Here is an 18,688-nt window from a genome sequence, read left to right as displayed (position 1 = left end):
TTAGACAGTCAACAGCATCTCTTTGAAACCTATCATGCAACATCCATGGTCAATCCCGACCAACGGAGGGCCTCAATATTAAGGTTAGTACAGGAAAGTGGCACTGAAATAAAAGATCAGCCAAATTTATTAAATGTTTGAGGAGACATGGGCTTAATGATTCCCCCCCCCACCCTGCTTTATACTTATCTAATTCTCAATTTCCACCCAAAACTACACCAAACCCAACAGAAACCCGTAATGGTTGATATTATTTATCCAATGGGGATGGGGCGGGGCCAGTGAGAAAAGCCACATATTGTCATTATAATCATAAGATTCTGCAGATGCTGGATATCTTGAACAACGTCCACAAAATGCTGGAGGAACTCAGCAGGTCAGGCAACATGTTCTGATGAAGGGTCTCAGCCTAAATATCAACTGTTTTCCCCCCTCCATAGATGCCGGCTGACCTACTGTCATTACCAATGACTAGGCTGAACCTGACTATCTGCAGTGATCAGCAATCACAGTAGGCACAGTCCTCAACTGCCACTCCACAATAATCACTTCTAGATTAAACTCTATGTGTATGGTGCACTGTGGTTAAATTGCAGGCTATTAATGCAGAAATTTGGACTAACAATTCAGGCATCAAAGCTGTGGAACTCTGTTATTCTGGAATTTCAGTGAAAATATTGCCAATTAGTTGTTAATGAGGATGGCTGAAAACTACCAGATTGTTTAAAAAAAATCCATCTGCTTCACTAATGTCTCTGGAGAGAAGGAAATCTGCCATCTTTATCTGGACAGCCCTAATACAGCTCAGACATCTCCAAGTGGTCCTGAGGCAGGGTTTCAACCTGAAAAGTTAACTCTCCATTTTATCCCCACAGATTGTGCTCAGCCATCTGAGTACCTGCAGCAGACTTTTTGCTCCAGATTCCTGCATCTGCGGTCTCTAGTACCTTCACCTGACGTGTTTGACTGTTAACTACCTTACAAAACAGTTTAGCAAGGCACTTAATTGTATCCTTACTGATGAGTTCAAACAGGGAAGAAACAGAACTGGAAGAATCGCTTAGCATCACTTAAAATGAGGGAGGATCTCATTGAAACCTATTGAAAATTGAAAGGACTAAATAGAGTGGATGTTTCTGATGGTGGGAGTCTAGGATCAGAGAGAACAACCTCAGAATAGAAGGGTGATCCTTTAGAGCAGAGATAAGGAGGAATTTCTTTAGCCAGAGGGCAGAAAATCTGTGGAAATCTGTGAAGGCCAAGTCACTGTGTATATTTAAGGTGGAAGTTAATAGGTTCTTGATTAGTCAGGGTGTCAAAGATTACAGGGAGAATGGAGCTGAGAGGGGTAATAAATCAGCCTTGACAGAATGGAGGAGCAAACATGATGGGCCAAATGGCCCAATTCTGCTCCTCTGTCTTATGGTCTAACAGTCTAGACACCAAGCTCTGACAAAACTTGGGAAATGATGTCCAACTTGGGAGAGCTGGCCCATAGACTAGTGAAGCAACTGGCTGACAGTTAAACTCACAGAATAACACATTGTAGACAATATCCCAGACCTCACCAGCAGAGAAGATCCACTAGTGGTAGTGGCAGGGTCCTGTACATGCAGGACATTGTACCCTTTGGAATCCTTAACTTTGAGCAATTGAGTCTCAAGGCTTCAGGTCAAACATGGGCAAGCAAATCCCTTCCTATTACCCCTCCAGCTGATAAATCAATGCTCCTTTATATTGAACAATATTTGGAAACAGAACTGAAAGTGTAAAGGGCACAGAATGGACTCTAGGTGGGGACTCCATGTCCACCACTAAGGGAGGCTTAGTAGCAACACCACAAAGCAAATTGAAACTCCTGAAGGATGTAGCAGCCAGGATGCTTGTCTGATAAAACAACTTATCTGATATCCTCACCAACCTATCAGTGACAGATGTATCTGCCAACGCTAGCTTTAATAGAAGCGATCATTGTACTGTCCTTGTGGAAGCAAAGAAGAACTCCATCAAGCTGAGTGTAACTGTAATTGTGCTAAATAGGATAATCTTGAAATAGATTTGACAGCTCAAAAGGAGCAGAGCATCCATGAAGCAGAGTGGGCCATCCTGAGCACACTACTACAACCTGCTACTCCTAGCTCAGTATATACCTCATTCTATCATTACAATCATGTCAGGAGATGAGGAGAACAGAAGGATTAGCCAAGAGAAGTACCAGGCAGGTATGAAATAATGTCTCACCCTAATGTTGCTGCAATACAGGATAAAGCAAAAACAGCATGTAACAGACAGAAGCTAAATGACACATGAAATGCAGAAGGAGCTCAGCAGGTCAGGCAGCATCTATGGAAAGGAATAAACAGTCAATATTGCAAGTCAGGAAGCTAAGGGATCTTAGAGCCAGTGGTTAGGTGGAAACTCAGCAGTACAACCATGTCTAGTCACAAAAATTGGTGGATAATTCAACAGTGCAAGGGCTGAGGAGACTCTGAAGACATTCTTATACTCAACAATGGCAAGACCCAGCATGGGAATACTAAAGATAGAAGTAGTTGCAACCATGTTCAGCAAGAAATGCTGAAAAGATGATAATACCTCCCAACTGACAGGCTCTACCACAAATAAGGACAAGGGGAGCAGATCCAAAGAGATAACACTGCCTGCAAATTACCATCTATGTTGCACACCATGCTGACTTGGAAGTATTAGAGCTATTGAGCAATAAAGCAGGATACAGACCTTTCAGCCACTTGGCCCATATCTCTCCAATGCTTGCCCTTCCATGTACCTATCCAAGTTCTTCTTAACTGCTACCATTATACCTGTCTCAATCACTTCCTCTGGCAGCTCACTCCATATACGGACCACCTTCTGGGTGGAAAAAGCTGCCTTTCGGGTACCTTTTAAATCTTTTCTCATCCTAAATCTATACCCCCTAATTTTGGAGTCCCCTTCCCTGGGGAAAAGACTGTTACCATCCACCTTATCTATATCTTTCACCATGTTAAACACTTCTAATAACTCGGCATGTATCCACGCTCTCCACTGGCAGTGGCTCTAAATCCCAGAACTCTCTATTCAACAGCATTGTAGCAGAAACTTCACCAAATGGACTGCATTGGTTGAAGAAAACAGCTCAACATCACCTCACCCAGAGACAGTAAGGGGTGGGCAATGTTACTGGTCTTGTCAGTGATACTGAGATCCAGAAAGTGAAGAACAAAATGCTCAGCTTGATTCTAGACTTCCATTCATGCCCAATAACCAATAAATAAACTACCTGATTCCAACCATTACTCATTTTTATCTATTACTGTATGTAACACACTAAGGTTTCACTGCTAAGGCTAATATAATAGCTTTTATGTAATGTTCCACTGTTAAGGTAATGTTTGATTACATTGCTCTGTAGCAACAATGTTTGATTCTGGCTAGAGATAACAGGACTTTGGAATGTATACTATCCAGGGGAGATACGTTGTTCTTTCTTGTGTGTCTGGGAGCTGGGTTTTTCACGATCTTTTTGTCGGGGAGCGATGGAGAGAGAGGACACAAATGGAAAGAGTCGGAAGACCACCAGATGGAGTGGACGGAGGAGTGAGGGCCCGAGGGCTAGCAATGCTCGGAGGAGGTCAATGGTTGATGAATAGCCATATCAGTGAGCTCCAACGTGCACTTTGGACTTTTTTCCTTAAAATGGGCCCTTATTCTTTTTACTTACTTTACTAACCCTTTATTCAGATTAAGATTTATAAAGTTCAATCATTTAATTGCATATGGTGTACTGTCTGATATTTTGCAGTGCAGATTTGTAACTGGGCAGCATCACACAGCATCCACACAAACAAGATTTCTCAGTTTGGTGGGGCCAGAAGTTGTTTTCCACTAGACAAACATGTGCTGGCGACTCTGAGGGTTACATGTATATTATAACTAATTTCCTAATAGAAAAATAGAGATAGAAAACAAAGTGGGACATGTGGAGCAAACTGAAACTAGACAAAGAAAAGAAGGCAGCATTAGAAAGACTTGTAGAAAGGATATGGAAGCTTTAGAGAGGGTGCAGAGGAGACTTACCAGGATACTGTCTGGATTAGAGAGCATATCTTTTGAGGATAGATTGAGCGAACTAAGGCTTTCTTCTTTGGAGAGAAAAAGAATGAGAGGTGACCTGATAGGGGAGTACAAGATAATATGAGCTACAGATTGAGTGGACAGCCAGAGTCTTTTTCCCATGGTGAAAATGGCTAATGCAAGGTGTTATAATTTTGGGATGATCAGAGGAAAATATAGGGGAGATATCAGAGTTAAGTTCTTTACACAGAGAGTGGTGGGAAGATAGAATCACGGAATGAGTTGTAGACAGTTCCTTGTAGACTTGCCAGTTTAAAAAAGTGAATGGTGCCTGTTGGGACTTGTCTGTGGAATGGGAGATCGTGGAGTGAGTAGGAGACAGTTCCTTGGGTCTTTACATGCTAGTTTTAAAAAGCAGGTGGGGCCTGTCGGGCCATGTCTGTAGAGGAGGAGATGGCTTGGATTATTAGTAACCAAGATTAATTAGCAAGGACCAATAAAGGGAATCAAGGTTTGAGCGGAGCAGCTGTTGTTGGGTCAGCCACTGTGTGAGTGAACAGTGTTAGAGTGGTCAAGCTTTGGCTCAACAGGCTTGGGTGAGAACAGGCGCAGGCTAGAACTTATGTTGGGCTCGATGGGCCAAATGGCCTAATTCTGACAAAACCAAGGAACTGGAGCTGGATGCACTCAGAACTGGAAGTAAAAAATTCATAGGTGAGTCTTTTACTGAGATGGTCACACCCAAAGTACAGGCTTCAGATAGTAGATGGGTGACCAGTAGGAGAAGTAAGGGGAAATAAGCAGTCAGAGCAGAGTTTTCCTTTGGATATTCCCCTCAGCTACAAGTATACCCCTTTAGATACTGCTGGAAGAAATGATTTCTAAGGGCACTGCAGCAACAGCCAGGCCAGTGGCACTATGGTTGGCTCTGAGAAGGGTAAAGTCAAGATAGTGATAGGCGATTCAATAGCTAGTGGATGGACAGCAAATTTTATGATCACAAAAGAGAAGTCAGGATGGTGTGTTGCCTCCCAGATGCTAGGGTCCTGCATACAGAACAGTGCAGAAGGTTCTCAAAAGGCAGCCAGGGGTCATGGTGTACATTGGCACCAATGACACAGGTAGAAAGGGGGAAGAGATCTTGTGCAGTGAGTATAGGGAGTTAGAGAAGAGGCTGAAGAGCAGGACCTCCAGGGTAGTAATCTCTGGAGTACTCCTGGTACCATGTGCTAGTCAGGGCAGGAATAGGATGAGTGGCTGAGGAAGTGGTGCAGGAAGCAGTGTTTCAGATTTCTGGATTATTGGGATCTTCTGGTAAAGGTATGACCTGTACAAAAAGGATGGATTACACCTGAACCTGACGGGACCAATATCCTTGTGGGCAGGTTTGCTAGAGCTATTGGGGAGGATTTAAATTAAGTTGGCAGGGGGATGGGAACCAGAGTGATAGGGCTGAGGATGGGACACTTGGTATATAAGTTGATACAGTGTGTAGTGGTACTGTGAGGAAGGACAGCAGATAATAGAGGAAAATTCCAGTCAGTGGGTTGAGTTGAAGTGTAATACGGGAGCAAAATCAAAAAAGGTGATGAGTACAAGACTGAAGGTGTTATAGTTGAATGCACACAGTACACAGAATAAGGTAGATGATCTTGTAATGCAGTTAGAGATCGCAGGTATGACATTGCAGGCATCACTGAGACAAGGCTGAAAGAAGATCATAGTGGGGAGTTTAACATCCAAGGATACACCTTGTACTGAAAGGTTAGACAGAGGGAGTGGGATGGCTCTGTTGGTAAAAAATGAAATTAAATCTTTAGAAAGAAGTGAAAGAGAGATCAGAAGATGTAGAATCCTTGTGAGTAGAGCTAAGAAACTGCAAGGGTAAAAAGAGTTATGACCAGGTCCCCAGACAGTAGCCAGCATGTGGGATATAAATTTCAATGGGCAATAGAAAAGGCATGTAATAAGGGCAATGTTACGATAGTCACGGGGGATTCACTACGCAGGTAGATTGGGAAAATCAGATTGGTGCTGGATCCCAGGAGAGGAAATTTGTAGAATGCCTACAATGAATATATCAAAAATTAGTGCAAAGTTAGAGGATTTGGCAGCTTTTAAAAACCAGTAGAAGGCAATTAAGAAAGCCATAAGGAGAGAAAAGATAAAATATAAAGGTAAGTTAGCCAATAATATGAAAGAGAATACCATAAGTTTTTTCAAATATATGAAGAATAAAAGGGAGGCAAGAGTGGATATTGGACCACTGGAGAATGATGCTGGAGAGGTTGTAATGAGGGACAAAAAAATGGTGAAGGAACCTAAGAAGTATTGTATGTCGGTCTTCACTGTGGAAGACACTGGCAGTATGCCAGAAATTTGAGTGTCAGGGGCAGGAGTGAATGTAGTTGCTATTACTAAGGAGAAGGTGCTTGGGAAGATGAAAGGTTGAAAGAGGTAAATAAATCATCTGGACCAAATGGACTAAACTGCAAGGTTCTGAAAGGGGTGGCCAAAGAGATTGTGGAGGCATTAGTAATAATCTTTCAAGAATCACCAGATTTTGGAATAGTTCTGGAGGAGTAGGAAATTGCAGAAGTCACTACCTTCTTTAGGAACTGAGGGAGGCAGAAGAAAGGAAATTATAGGCCAGTTACCCTGACTTCAGTGATTGAGAAGATGTTGAAGTCCATTATTAATGATGAAGTTTTGGGGTACTTGGAGGCACATGATAAAATAGGCCAAAGTCTGCATGTTTTCTTAAGGGGAAATCTTGTCTGACAAATCTGTTGGAATTCTTTGATGGAATAAAAAGCAGGAGAATTGGTAAATATTGTGTACTTGGATTTTCAGAAGGCCTTTGTCAAGGTGCCACAAATGAGGCTGCTTAATAAGTTAAGAGACCATGGTATTAGAGGGAAAATACTAGCATGGATAGAAAGAATATTGGCTGACTGGTAGGAGGTAAAAATGAGAATAAAGGGCACCTAGCTGCTGATGACAGCTGATGTTCTGCTGCAGTCAGTGTTGGGACTGCTTTTTTCACATTATATGTGAATATAACTGTGAACTGGGCTGCGGACCGGTACCGGGCCACAAAGCATGTGCTACCGGGCCATGAGAAAATGATATGATTTTGCGATATGAAACGATATGAGTCAGCTGCACATTTCCTCATTCCCTGTCACGCCCACTGTTGAACTTGAACGCACGCGAGGTCATCAGTCGCCTAAACGCAGTGATACCCTAGCACCAGTGATCACTGGTTGGCCTCGGGTAACTGGCCGCTTCACGCGGCTGGTAAGAAGTGCCGTTGCTACTGGCCTGGAGCGCAGACAGATGGGCGCTGCCTCTAAACCTGTTTACCACACCGAATGTTCGTGGGGAATCCAATGCTAAAAAATTTGCAGATGATTTAATTTGGGCCCAGGGTTTTGTAAGTAGCAGAGCAGCTACCTCCTGCAATCTACTGAAAGTCATCCCTTGAGCCAAACTTTTGTCGGCTGATAGATCCTACCTACCTACGGGGTTGGGGGGGGGGGGGGTGGGTGCGCGCCCTGTCGCACTCCTCCTTGCTCTCCGGACTGCGACTGTCGCATCCCCAGCACGGGGACCTCCAGCCCTTAACTTGTCCTCTCACCCCACCCACGACCAGCTGCCAAGGCGTCTGGCGGTGGGGGAGTGGTAGGCTGGAGTTCGGGCCCGGAGGCTGTCTAATGAGGCAATGAAAACTGCTTCAGCACCTTAAGTCCAAGCACCCTGCACTTAAGGACAAACACGTTGAATTTTTTGAGCAGAAAAAACGTGAGCAAGTGGGACAGAAGCAAGTGCTGAGAGCCACGAAAACTAAATTGTGGAATAGACTGAACATAAGGAACCCATCACCCCTTGATGGGACCATCTTGTTGCAGGGAAACAAGCCCAGGGCTCCCGCTGATTCAGCGATATTGGTGTGTTAATGATTTTATATATTCATACGAGGAAAATATGCACTGTGTGTTTAATATCCAAACGTTACTTAAAATGTTATGATGCTTTTGACTTACAAGTGACTTATAATTGACTTATCACTATATTCATGTGAGGAAAATATGCGCTGTGTGTTTAATATTAAATTCGTTAGTTAAACCCTTCTGGAAACAAAATTGAGTGTATTAAACCAGTCCGCAGTGCAAAGAAGTTTGGTGACCCCTGATTTAAATGATCAAATTGATAGCTTTGTGGCCAAGTTTGCAGATGATACAAAGAAGGTTGAGAGGCAGTTAGTGTTGAGGAAGCAGGGAGTCTGCAGAAGGACTTGGGCAGATTGGGAGATTGGGCAATGAAGTGGCAGATGGAGTATATTTTAGGGAAGTGTAAGGTCATGCACCTTTGTAGAAGTAAGAAAGACATAGACTATTTTCTAAATGGGGAGAAAATTCAAAAATCAGAGGTGCAAAGGGGTCCTTGTGCAGGATTCCCTAAAGGTTAACTTGCAGGTTGAGCCGGTGGTAAGGGAGGTACATGCAATGTTAGCATTCATTTCTAGAATTTGCAAGGATGTAATGCTGAGGCTTTATAAGGCATTGGTCAGACTGCACTTTAAGGGCAGTTTTGGTCACTTATCTTAGAAAAGATGTTCTGGCATTGGAGAAAGTCCAGAGGAGCTTTAAGAATGATTCTGGGATGAAAATGTTAATGGATGAGGAGCGTTTGAAGGCTCTGAGCCTGTATTTGCTGGATTTAGAAGAATGAGGGGATATCTCATTGAAACCTATCACATATTGAAAGAATGTGGAGAGAATGTTCCTATATTCCCAGATGGTATGGGACATCTTGGATCAAGTCCTCAGCCTTCTTAAGCGGGAAGGGGAACAGCCAGAGGTTGTAATCTATGGAGGAACCAATAACATAGGTAGGAAGGGTGACAAGGTTCTGCAAAGGGAGTTACATGCTCAGTTAAAGGGCAGGACCTCCAGGGTACTGATCTCAGGACTGCTACCCATGCCACATGCTAGTAAGGTCAGAAATAGGAAGTTTAACATGTAGCTAAGGAGTTGGTGTAGGAGAGAGGGTGTAAGATATTTGGATCTTTGTGCTCTCTTCCAGGGAAGGTGGGAGCTGTACAGAAGAGATGGTTTCCACCTGAATTGGAAGGGAACTAATACCCTAGTGGGAAGGTTTACTAGTGCTGCATGGTGGGGTTTAAACTAGAGTTGGAGGGTAAAGGGAACCAGAGTGCCAGAACAGTTAGTAGAGAAGTAGTAGAGACAGATGTTGTTAAGATCACAAAGTCAGGAATCAAAAGGTTGGGCATGGTGTGACTAGTGCCCTGAGCTGTGTATATTTCAATGCAGGAAAAGTGGATGAGTTCAGGGCATGGATCAACACCTGGAATTATGATATACAGTAGTAGCCATTATTGAGACTTGGATGCAGGAGCGGGCAGGACTGGCGGCTCAATATTCTGGGGTTCCATCATTTTAGACGCAACAGAGTGGGGGAGGGATTAAAGGAGGAGGGGTGGTGTTACTAGTCAGAGCAAGGCAGTGCTCAGTCAGGGCAGGCTGGTGGCATTGCCTACTGAGGTGTTATGGGTGTAACTGAGAAATAAGTAAGGTATGATCACGTTAATGGGGCTATATTTACAGAACACCAAACAGTCCAAGGGATTCAAAGGAACAAATTTTCAGAGAGATCACAGATTGTTGTAAGAAACATAAGGTTGTTATAGTAGGTGATTTTATCTTTCCACATATTGACTGGGAATACTATAAAAGGACTAGATGGGACAGAGTTTTTTAAATGTGTTTCAGGGAAGTTTCTTTAATCTATATGTATAAGTCCCAATGACAGAGTATGTGATGTTTGATTTGCTATTAGGGAATGAAACAGGGCAGGCAACAAAAGTTTGTGTAGGGGAACACTTTACATCTAATGATCACAATGCCATTAGTTTCAAAGTAAATATGCAAAAACACAGGTCTGGTCCGTGGGTTGAGAGTCTAAATGATGACATCAGAACGGATCTGGCAAATGTGGATTGTGATAGGCTGTTCTCTGGCAAAGGTGTACGTGGTAAGTAGGAGGCCTTCAAAAGTGAAATTTTGAGAGTACAAAGTTTGTACGTGCCTGTCAGAATAAAAGGTAAAGTTAATAAGTGTAGTGAACCTTGGCCGTCAAAAGGTATTGAGGAACACGTACAAACAAGCTGGAGGAACTCAGCAGGTCGGGCAGCATCCGTGGAAACGAGCAGTCAACGTTTCGGGCCGAGATCCTTCGTCAGGACTGAAGAAAGAGAGGGCAGAGGCCCTATAAAGAAGGTGGGGGAAGGTTGGGAAGGAGAAGGCTGGTAGGTGCCAGGTGAAAAACCAATACGAGGAAAGGTCAAGGGGTGGGGGAAGGGGATAGGTAGGAGAGGTGAAGAAGGAATGTAAGGGGAAAGCACTATGGGTAGTAGAAGAAGATAAAATCATGAGAGAGGTGATAGGCAGCTAGAAGAGGAGGCAGAGTGAAAGTGGGATGGGGGAAGGGAGAGGGAGGGAATTACTAGAAGTTGGAGAATTCGATGTTCATACCAAGGGGCTGGAGACTACCCAGACGGTATATGAGGTGTTGCTCCTCCAACCTGAGTTTGGCCTCATCATGGCAGTAGAGGAGGCCATATATGGACATATCCAAATGGGAATGTGAAGCAGAGTTGAAGTGGGTGACAACCAGGAGATCCTGTCTGTTGTGGTGGATGGAGCGGAGATGCTCGATGAAGCGGTCCCCCAATCTGCGTTGGGTCTCACCGATATAGAGGATGTGGACCAGGAGCACCCGATGCAATAGATTACCCCAACAGACTCACAAGTGAAGTGTTACCTCACCTGAAAGGACTGTTTGGGGCCCTGAATGGTGGTAAGAGAGGAGGTGTAGGGACAGGTGTAGCACTTACACTTGCAGGGATAAGTACCAGGTGGGAGATCTGTGGGGAGGGACGTGTGGACCAGGCAGTCATGGAGGGAACAATCCCTGCGAAAAATGGAGAGGGGTAGAAAGGGAAAGATGTGCTTAGTGGTGGGGTCCTGTTGAAGGTGGCAGAAGTTGCGGAGGATAATATGCTGGATCCGGAGGCTGGTGGGGTGGTAGGTGAGGACAAGGGGAACACGGTCCCTGTTGTGGAGACGGGAGGATGGGGTGAGGGCCGAAGTGCGGGAAATGGAGGAGATGCGGGTGAGGGCATCATTGATGACGGCAGAAGGGAAACCACAATTCTTAAAGAAAGAGGACATTTGAGATGTCCTGGAATGGAAAGCCTCATCCTGGGAGCAGATGCGGTGGAGACAGAGGAACTGGGAATAGGGAATAGCATTTTTACATTTGGCAGGGTGGGAAGAGGTATAGTCGAGGTATTTATGAGAGTCAGTGGGTTTATAGAAGATGTCAGTGGACAGTCTGTCTCCAGAGATGGAGACCAAGAGATCGAGAAAGGGGAGAGAAGTGTTCGAGATGGACCAAGTGAATTTGAGGGCTGGGTGAAAGTTAAGAGGCAAAGTCGATGAAATTGATGAACTCAGCATGGGTGCAGGAAGCAGCACCAATGTAGTCGTCAATGTAGCGAAGGAAAAGTTGGGGAGCAGTATCAGTATAGATTTGGAGCATAGACTGTTCCACATAACCCATGAAGAGGCAGGCATAGCTGGGGCCCATGCAAGTGCCCATAGCTACACCCTTGGTCTAAAGAAAGTGGGAAGAGCCAAAAGAGAAGTTATTAAGTGTGAGTACCAGTTCCGCCAACCAGAGGAGTATGGTGGTGTTGGGGAACTGGTGAGGTCTATTGTCAAGCAAGTAGCGTAGGGCTTTGAGGCCTTCTTGATGGGGAATTGAAGTGTATAAGGATTGGACATCCATAGTGAAAATGAAGCGGTCGGGACCAGGGAACTGGAAGTTATCAAAGACGTGGAGGGCATGAGATGTATCCTGGATATAGGTGGGGAGGGACTGAACTATGAGTGACAAAATGGAGTCCAGGTAGGCAGATACAAGTTCGGTGGGGCAGGAGCAGGTATTGAGGCCCTGGTTAAGAAAAAAAAATGAAGATACATAGCAGGTAAAGGCAGGTAGGAGCAAATGGGGTGCTTATGGAGTATAAGAAATGCAAGCAAACACTTAAGAAAGAAATCAGAAAGGCTAAAAGAAGGTATGAGGTTGCCCTAGCAGCCAAAGTGAAGGAGAATCCCCAGGGGTTCCACAGATACGTTAAGAGCAAAAGGATTGCAAGGGACAAAGTTGGTCCTCTGGAACATCAGAATAAGGGAAATCTTAAATAATTGTTTTGCATCTGTATTTACTCAGGAGATGGACACAGAGACGACAGGAGTGAGGCAAAGTGGCACCAACTTCATGGACCCAATACTGAGAAGGAGGTTTTTGCTGTCCAGAGGCAAATCAGGGTGGATAAATCCCTAGAGCCTGACAAAGTGTTCTCTTCAACTTTACGGGAGACAAGTGCAGAAATTGCTGGGGCCCTAGCAGAGATATTTAAATTTTTTTTTAGTGTGTCGCACCAGACAGTCAGCCATTCTTGTCTGGCATGTGGTGTCAGGATTGGTCTCCTTTCCGATTAACTGGGTCACGATATGAACGTTCCTGACTCGACCTTTGTTTTTTTTATGACACCAAGTGGCTAGCTCGACACTCAACCTGGCACGGTTGGGAAGCGTGCTCAGGGGTGGCCCGACTTGGATTCGAACTTGGGAGCCTTCACTCCGGAGTCCGGAGCTGATGCCATTGCACCAACAGCCGGCCAGATATTTAAACCATCCTTAGTGACAGGTGATGTGCAGGAGGATTGGAGGACAACCAATGTTGTTTTGCTGTTTAAGAAAGGCTCTAAACATAAACCAGGGAATTATAGGCTGGTGTGTCTGACATCAGTTGTGGGCAAGTTATTGGAGGGTATTCTAAGGGACCAGATATACAAGTATTTGGATAGACATGGACTGATTAAGGATAGTCAGCATGGCTTTGTGCATAGTAGGTCACATCTAACCAATATTTTACAGTTTTTTTTGAGGAAGTTATCAGGAAAGTTGATGAAGGCAAGGCAGTGGATATTGTCTACATGGACTTTAGCGAGGCATTTGACAAAGTCCAACATTAGTGGTTGATAGAATAGGTGAGAACTTCAGTCACCTGGCATTCAAGATGGGGTCGTAAATTGGATTAGACATTGACTTTGTGGGACAAGCCAGAGAGTGGTAGTAGATGGTTGCCTGTCTGACTCGAGGCCTGTGGCTAGTGGAGTGCCACAGGAACTGATGCTGGGTCCATTGTTGTTTGCCATCTGTATCAATTATCTGGACAATAATGTGGTAAATGGATCAGCAAATTTGTGGATGATACTGAGATTTGGGGTGTAGGGGACAGCGAAGAAGCTTATCATGGCTTGCAGAGGGATCAGCTGGAAAAATGGGCTGAAAAATGGCAGATAGAATTTAATGCAGACAAGTGTGAGGTATTGCACTTTGGTAAAACCAACCAGGATAGGTTTTACATAGTGAACAGCAGGTGAGGAGTGTAGTAGAACAGAGGGATCTGGGAATAGAGGTCCATAATTCATTGAATGTGTTGTCACAGGTAGATAGGGTTGTAAAGAAAGCTTTTGGCACATTGGCCTTCATAAATCAAAATACTGAGTACAGGAGATGGGATGTTATGTTGAGTTGTATAAGACATTGGTGAGGCCTAATTTGGAGTATAGTGTTCAGTTTTGGTCACCCATCTACAGGAAAACTGTAAGGTTGAAAGAGTACAGAAAAAATTTACAAGGATATTGCTGGGTCTGAGGGACCTATGTTATAAGGAAAGATTAAATAGGTTAGGACTTCATTTCTTAGAGCACAAAGGATTGAGAGGAGATTCAATAAGGGGTAGACAAAATTATGAGGGGTATAGATAGGGTAAATGCAAATAGGCTTTTTCCACTGAGTTTGGGTGGGACTACAACTAGAGGTCATGGGTTAAGGTTGAAAGGTGCAAAGTTTAAGGGGAACATGAATAGAAACTTCTTCACTCAGAGGGTTGTGAGTGTAGAACGAGCTGCCACCACAAGTGGTATATGCGAGCTTGATTTCAATGTTTAAGAGAAGTTTGGAAAGGTACATGGATGGGAGGGGTAAGGAGGGATATGGTTTTGGAGCAGGTTGATGGGAGTAGGCAATTTAAATGGTTCAACATGGACTAGATGGACTGAATGGCCTGTTTCTATGCTGTATTTTTCAATGACTCTATGACTGCATAGTGGGTGAGTCTAGGACTAGAGGGCACAACCTCAGAATAGAGGAACATCCATTTAGAACCAGAGATGAGAAAGTATTTCTTTATCCAGAGGATGGTGAATCTGTAGAACTTACTGTCACTGACCACTGTAGAGGCCAAGTCAATGAATAAATTTAAAGCAGAGGTTGACAGGTGTTATGGAAAGGAGGCAGGAGAATGGGGCTGAGAGGGACAATAAATCAGCCATAATGGAATGGCGGAGCAGGTTTGATGGGCCAAGTGGCATAATTCTGCTCCTACAATACACCTTATGGCCTTATGGAATGCCCTGCCAGGAGTGGTGGTAAAAGGAGATACATTAAGGCATTTAAAAAACTCTTAGGTAGGCATATGGATGATAGAAAAATGGAGGCTATGTAGGAGGGAAGGGTTACATTTTTCTTTGAGTAAACTAAACAGTCAGTAAAACATTGACGCGAAAGGGCCTGTACTGTGCTATAATGTTCTTTGTTCTGTGTTCTATTTTAATCTCAGTACAGTGGGTGGTGATCTAAGTTAGCCTGCACCTACCTAAGGATCTATCTATGAATTTAAAAATCAGCTGTATAGTGACAAGACAAAAGAGATAGTTAAAAGTGAATCAAAATATCTTGGGTTACAAATATTTCAGTTTTAAAAGAAAATAGATTAAAATAGATTAATGCAGGAAAATTACACATTAAATGCAACCTTGCATGTATGCAATTCTTAGGGATTCTCAAAAAATATGAATTAAAACAATGATTTGGATTATACATTCAAACAAAACATATCTTCTGAGTTCTTAAGACTCTGAGGCTGAATAATGTAGAACATTGTTTTACTATCAAACTCTCACAATGAAGCTTTACGGTATTGGCTTATACATTATGCAAAGAGTATTAAACAACCAATGATGTCACCAAATGGCAATTGTAACCATCGACTTCTGACCTCTGAATCCTCCTTTTAAGGTCACCCTCTGACCTCCGACCTTCTCCTCTATATATTACTGCTCGCTGGCAGGTTGCTTCTGACAGTCAAAATGAAGGGACTGGTCTCATTCAGTATCTTCCTCTCTCTTCTGGTCTTTATGACAGCAGGTAGGTCCTCTTTTTAAGTGGTGGTTGGCCAAGTGTTACCTAGGCTAACTTAATTTGTTTTAGAACCATGTCTCAATGTCGTGCTATGTATAAGATAAGAACATTAAAGTTCAATTGAATGAACTGCCTGGAATCAGAGGCTAACCGACGGAATAGAGTGCAGCAGCTGCAGCTATTACTTGCCACCAACTGTTCCTATAAAAGATATATACAGTGAGGGGTTGCTGAAATTGACAAAGCTTAGTTTGGTATTGGAGTCTGAGCTAAAGTTTTGGTAATGAAAAGCCCTTTTTGTTTGGGGTCCTCCATTTTTGGGCTTTCAAAGAGTGTCAGTTTGCAAAGTCATGGAGTGAGAGTTTGCGATAGTAGAAAACAAGTGATTATTCAAAGTAATTGTCATTCTGGAATACATGGAATGGAATTTAATTCTCTGTATTAAACATAAAAATGACTTCTGTGGAGAGTTGATGGAAGGAGGGCGAGGAAAGGGATCTGTATAAGATACCCTTGTGTGCCCTTGGGTTAATTTGATCTAGAAATTTTACAGTGGCTCATGTTCGAATATTCAGGGTTGGTGTAAAGGAACTAAGTATGGAAATGGCTTTGTAACTGGACACTAACCCTGGCTCATTGCCTCGCTATGCCAGCAGCAGTTGTTGGCTCTCTGTGCTGTTACACAGGAGATTTATCCCATCTTTTTGACCATTTAAGGAGATCTTTTATTTTTCAAGAGAATTGAGATATTTGAGCAATTGAATCTAGCATTGTCCCCTCAAGCATACTAGAGAAGTCCTGTAACTACTGACTACCAGGGATTCTTGGCTATAAACCATTCCCCTTTACCCTTCTCCATACAATTGTCTTGGGAGTTACTGAATAGAGTTGACGCTAGAAGCCCCAAATCCCCAACACCTGCTTCGTTCAATTGCATTCTTCCAAAATGACAACGTAACCCACACCACACAACCTGCCCTTCTCTTAAAGAAAGGAAGAACAGATTTCCATTAGGCTTAGAATTTTGGTCAAATAGTCAACAGAATTTTTTTGTAGTCTGCTCACTTTTGAATATATCAAAAGCAGAAACCACTTTTTCCACAATAAAACCTTGCAAGCGGTAACATGATAACAACTCACTAATCCATTTTATTGAACTTTCTTGGAAGTTCAATAAAACGCTGGTCAGAACACTAGGAAAATTCTTCCTCTTTGGAGAGTGCTTGGGATCTTGGCTTAATGGCACACCTCCAAAAATATGCACTTTCTCAGTCTGGTACTGTTCCTGGTTTTTAAAGTAAGACTGACAGCTTTTGATTTCCAATAATACAGGAAACTAATGAAGTGTAAACCAAATGATTGAGTTAAAGGCTCCAAACTATCCAAATTTATGTAGAAACATCAGCTTGTATTTCTTAAATGCAAATTTATGTAGAAACATCTCTTGTATTTCTTAAATGCAAGAGTTTCTGTAGATGCTGGAAATCCAGAGAGACACCCACAAAATGCTGGAGGAACTCAGCAGGTCAGGCTGCAAATATGGAGAGGAAGGAACAGTTGACAGTTCAGGCTGAGACCCCTCATCAGAATTGGAAAGGTTCATCAGTAGCCTCCCCTCCATAGATGCTGTCTGATCTGCTGAGTTCCATGTTATGTGTGTTGTGTTGTATTTCTTGCCTTATATCATGTGGTATTGAGACTTGGGGACTATTTAGTAGTAGGTAGGCACAGGTGAAGGTCCTAGTTACTAAAGATACTTTCACAACTTATGCAGCCTTCATTGATTGAGTATTGCCCTTGTCATTCATTAAAATGCACCTCATGCAAGGCCTATAAACACGATTGAAGCTTTCATTGTTGGATGGCTTTTTTCCCATTCAGTAGTGCCCTTCGTTACATGGTGTCCTGCAACTTGGCCTCAACCTTTCATCTGCAGAATGGACCCTATTTGAAACAAATCAGACTTCAATCAGTCTACAATTCTTTAACCCTTTATTGACAACCTTCTTCTGATAAGCTGTTTCATTAAAGCTATCTTACAACTTGTGTTGTGACTGGCCTCATGGATGAATAATAGAGTTAGCCTCCAACAAGCATTGTTTCCAGCCCCATCCAATAGACTTTAAAGAGTCATAATTATAGAGCACTACAGCATAAATAGGCCCTTCAGCCCATCTACTCCATCCTGAACTATTACTCTGCCTTGTCCCATCAACCTGTACTCAGACCATAGTGCTCCATGCCCCTCCCAATCATGTACTTATCCAAACCTCTCACAAATGCTGCAATTGAAACCACATCCACCATTTCTGCCAGCAGCTCGTTCCACATTCTCACCACTCTCTGAGTGAAGAAGCTCTTCCTCAGGTTCCCCTTAAGTATCTCACCATTTCACCCTTAACCTTTGGCCTCTAGTTTCTAGTCTCACTGAACCTCAATGGAAAAAACCCACTTGCATTTACCCTTTCATAATTATAATCATAATACCCCTCATAATATTATCTGGAATTCTAAGGACAACTTCCCAATTCACGTATATTTTAAAAGCTATCATCAATTTCATTTCCAGCACATTGTCTGCTGGATATCCAATATCATAACACTTTGTTTGGGATATAAAATTCTCTTACCTTCTTTATTTGCTCTATCAATGATATGATTCTGATGTTTCCCAGTTACTAATCAGTTGTTAGTATTATTAAAAGCAGATAATCATTACACCTGCCCAATCACCTCCACCCTCACCTCCATTCAGGGCCCCAAACAGTCCTTCCAGGTGAGGCAACACTTCACCTGTGAATCTGCTGGGGTTGTCTACTATGTCTGGTGTTTCCAATGCAGCCTCCTATACATTGGTGAGACCAGTCATAAATTGAGGGGCCGCTTTGTTAAGCATGTCCACTCCATCTGCTAAAAGTGGAACTTCCCAGTGACTTCCAATTATCATTCCCATTTCTACATATTGGTCCATGGCCCCCTCTGGTTCCATGATGAGCCCACCCTCAGAATGATGAAGCAACACCTTATATTCTGTCTAGGTAGTCTCCAACCTGGTGGCATGAACATTAATTTTTTCCAACAGTTAAAAAAATTCCCTTCCATTCCCTTCTTCTTCTGTTTTCCACTCTGGCCTCTTATCCCTTCTCACCTGCCTATCATTCACCCCCAGGTGCTTTCCTCCTTCCCTTTCTCCTATGGCCCGCTCTCCTCTCCCATCACATTCCTGCTTCTCCAGCCCTTTGGTTTTCCTACCC

The 18,688-nt window shown here is 43.2% G+C and overlaps 1 protein-coding gene across 2 annotated transcripts in view; it reads left to right on the top strand.

The window, feature by feature from the left end:
• The first annotated feature begins 15,358 nt into the window (after positions 1-15,358).
• srl (sarcalumenin) overlaps positions 15,359-18,688 on the top strand; it is a 109,068-nt gene continuing 105,738 nt past the window's right edge. For both annotated transcript variants that reach the window (XM_073060090.1, XM_073060088.1), the window contains exon 1: positions 15,359-15,440. In XM_073060090.1, coding sequence (XP_072916191.1) covers positions 15,383-15,440 — 58 coding nt within the window. In that variant the 5' untranslated portion in view covers positions 15,359-15,382. The remainder of the gene's footprint in view (positions 15,441-18,688) is intronic.

The sequence above is a fragment of the Hemitrygon akajei genome, chromosome 11 (assembly GCF_048418815.1).
Source record: "Hemitrygon akajei chromosome 11, sHemAka1.3, whole genome shotgun sequence".
Lineage (NCBI taxonomy): Eukaryota > Metazoa > Chordata > Chondrichthyes > Myliobatiformes > Dasyatidae > Hemitrygon > Hemitrygon akajei.
Note: the sequence above shows the minus strand (reverse complement) of the source record. Positions and strands in the feature narration are given on the sequence as shown.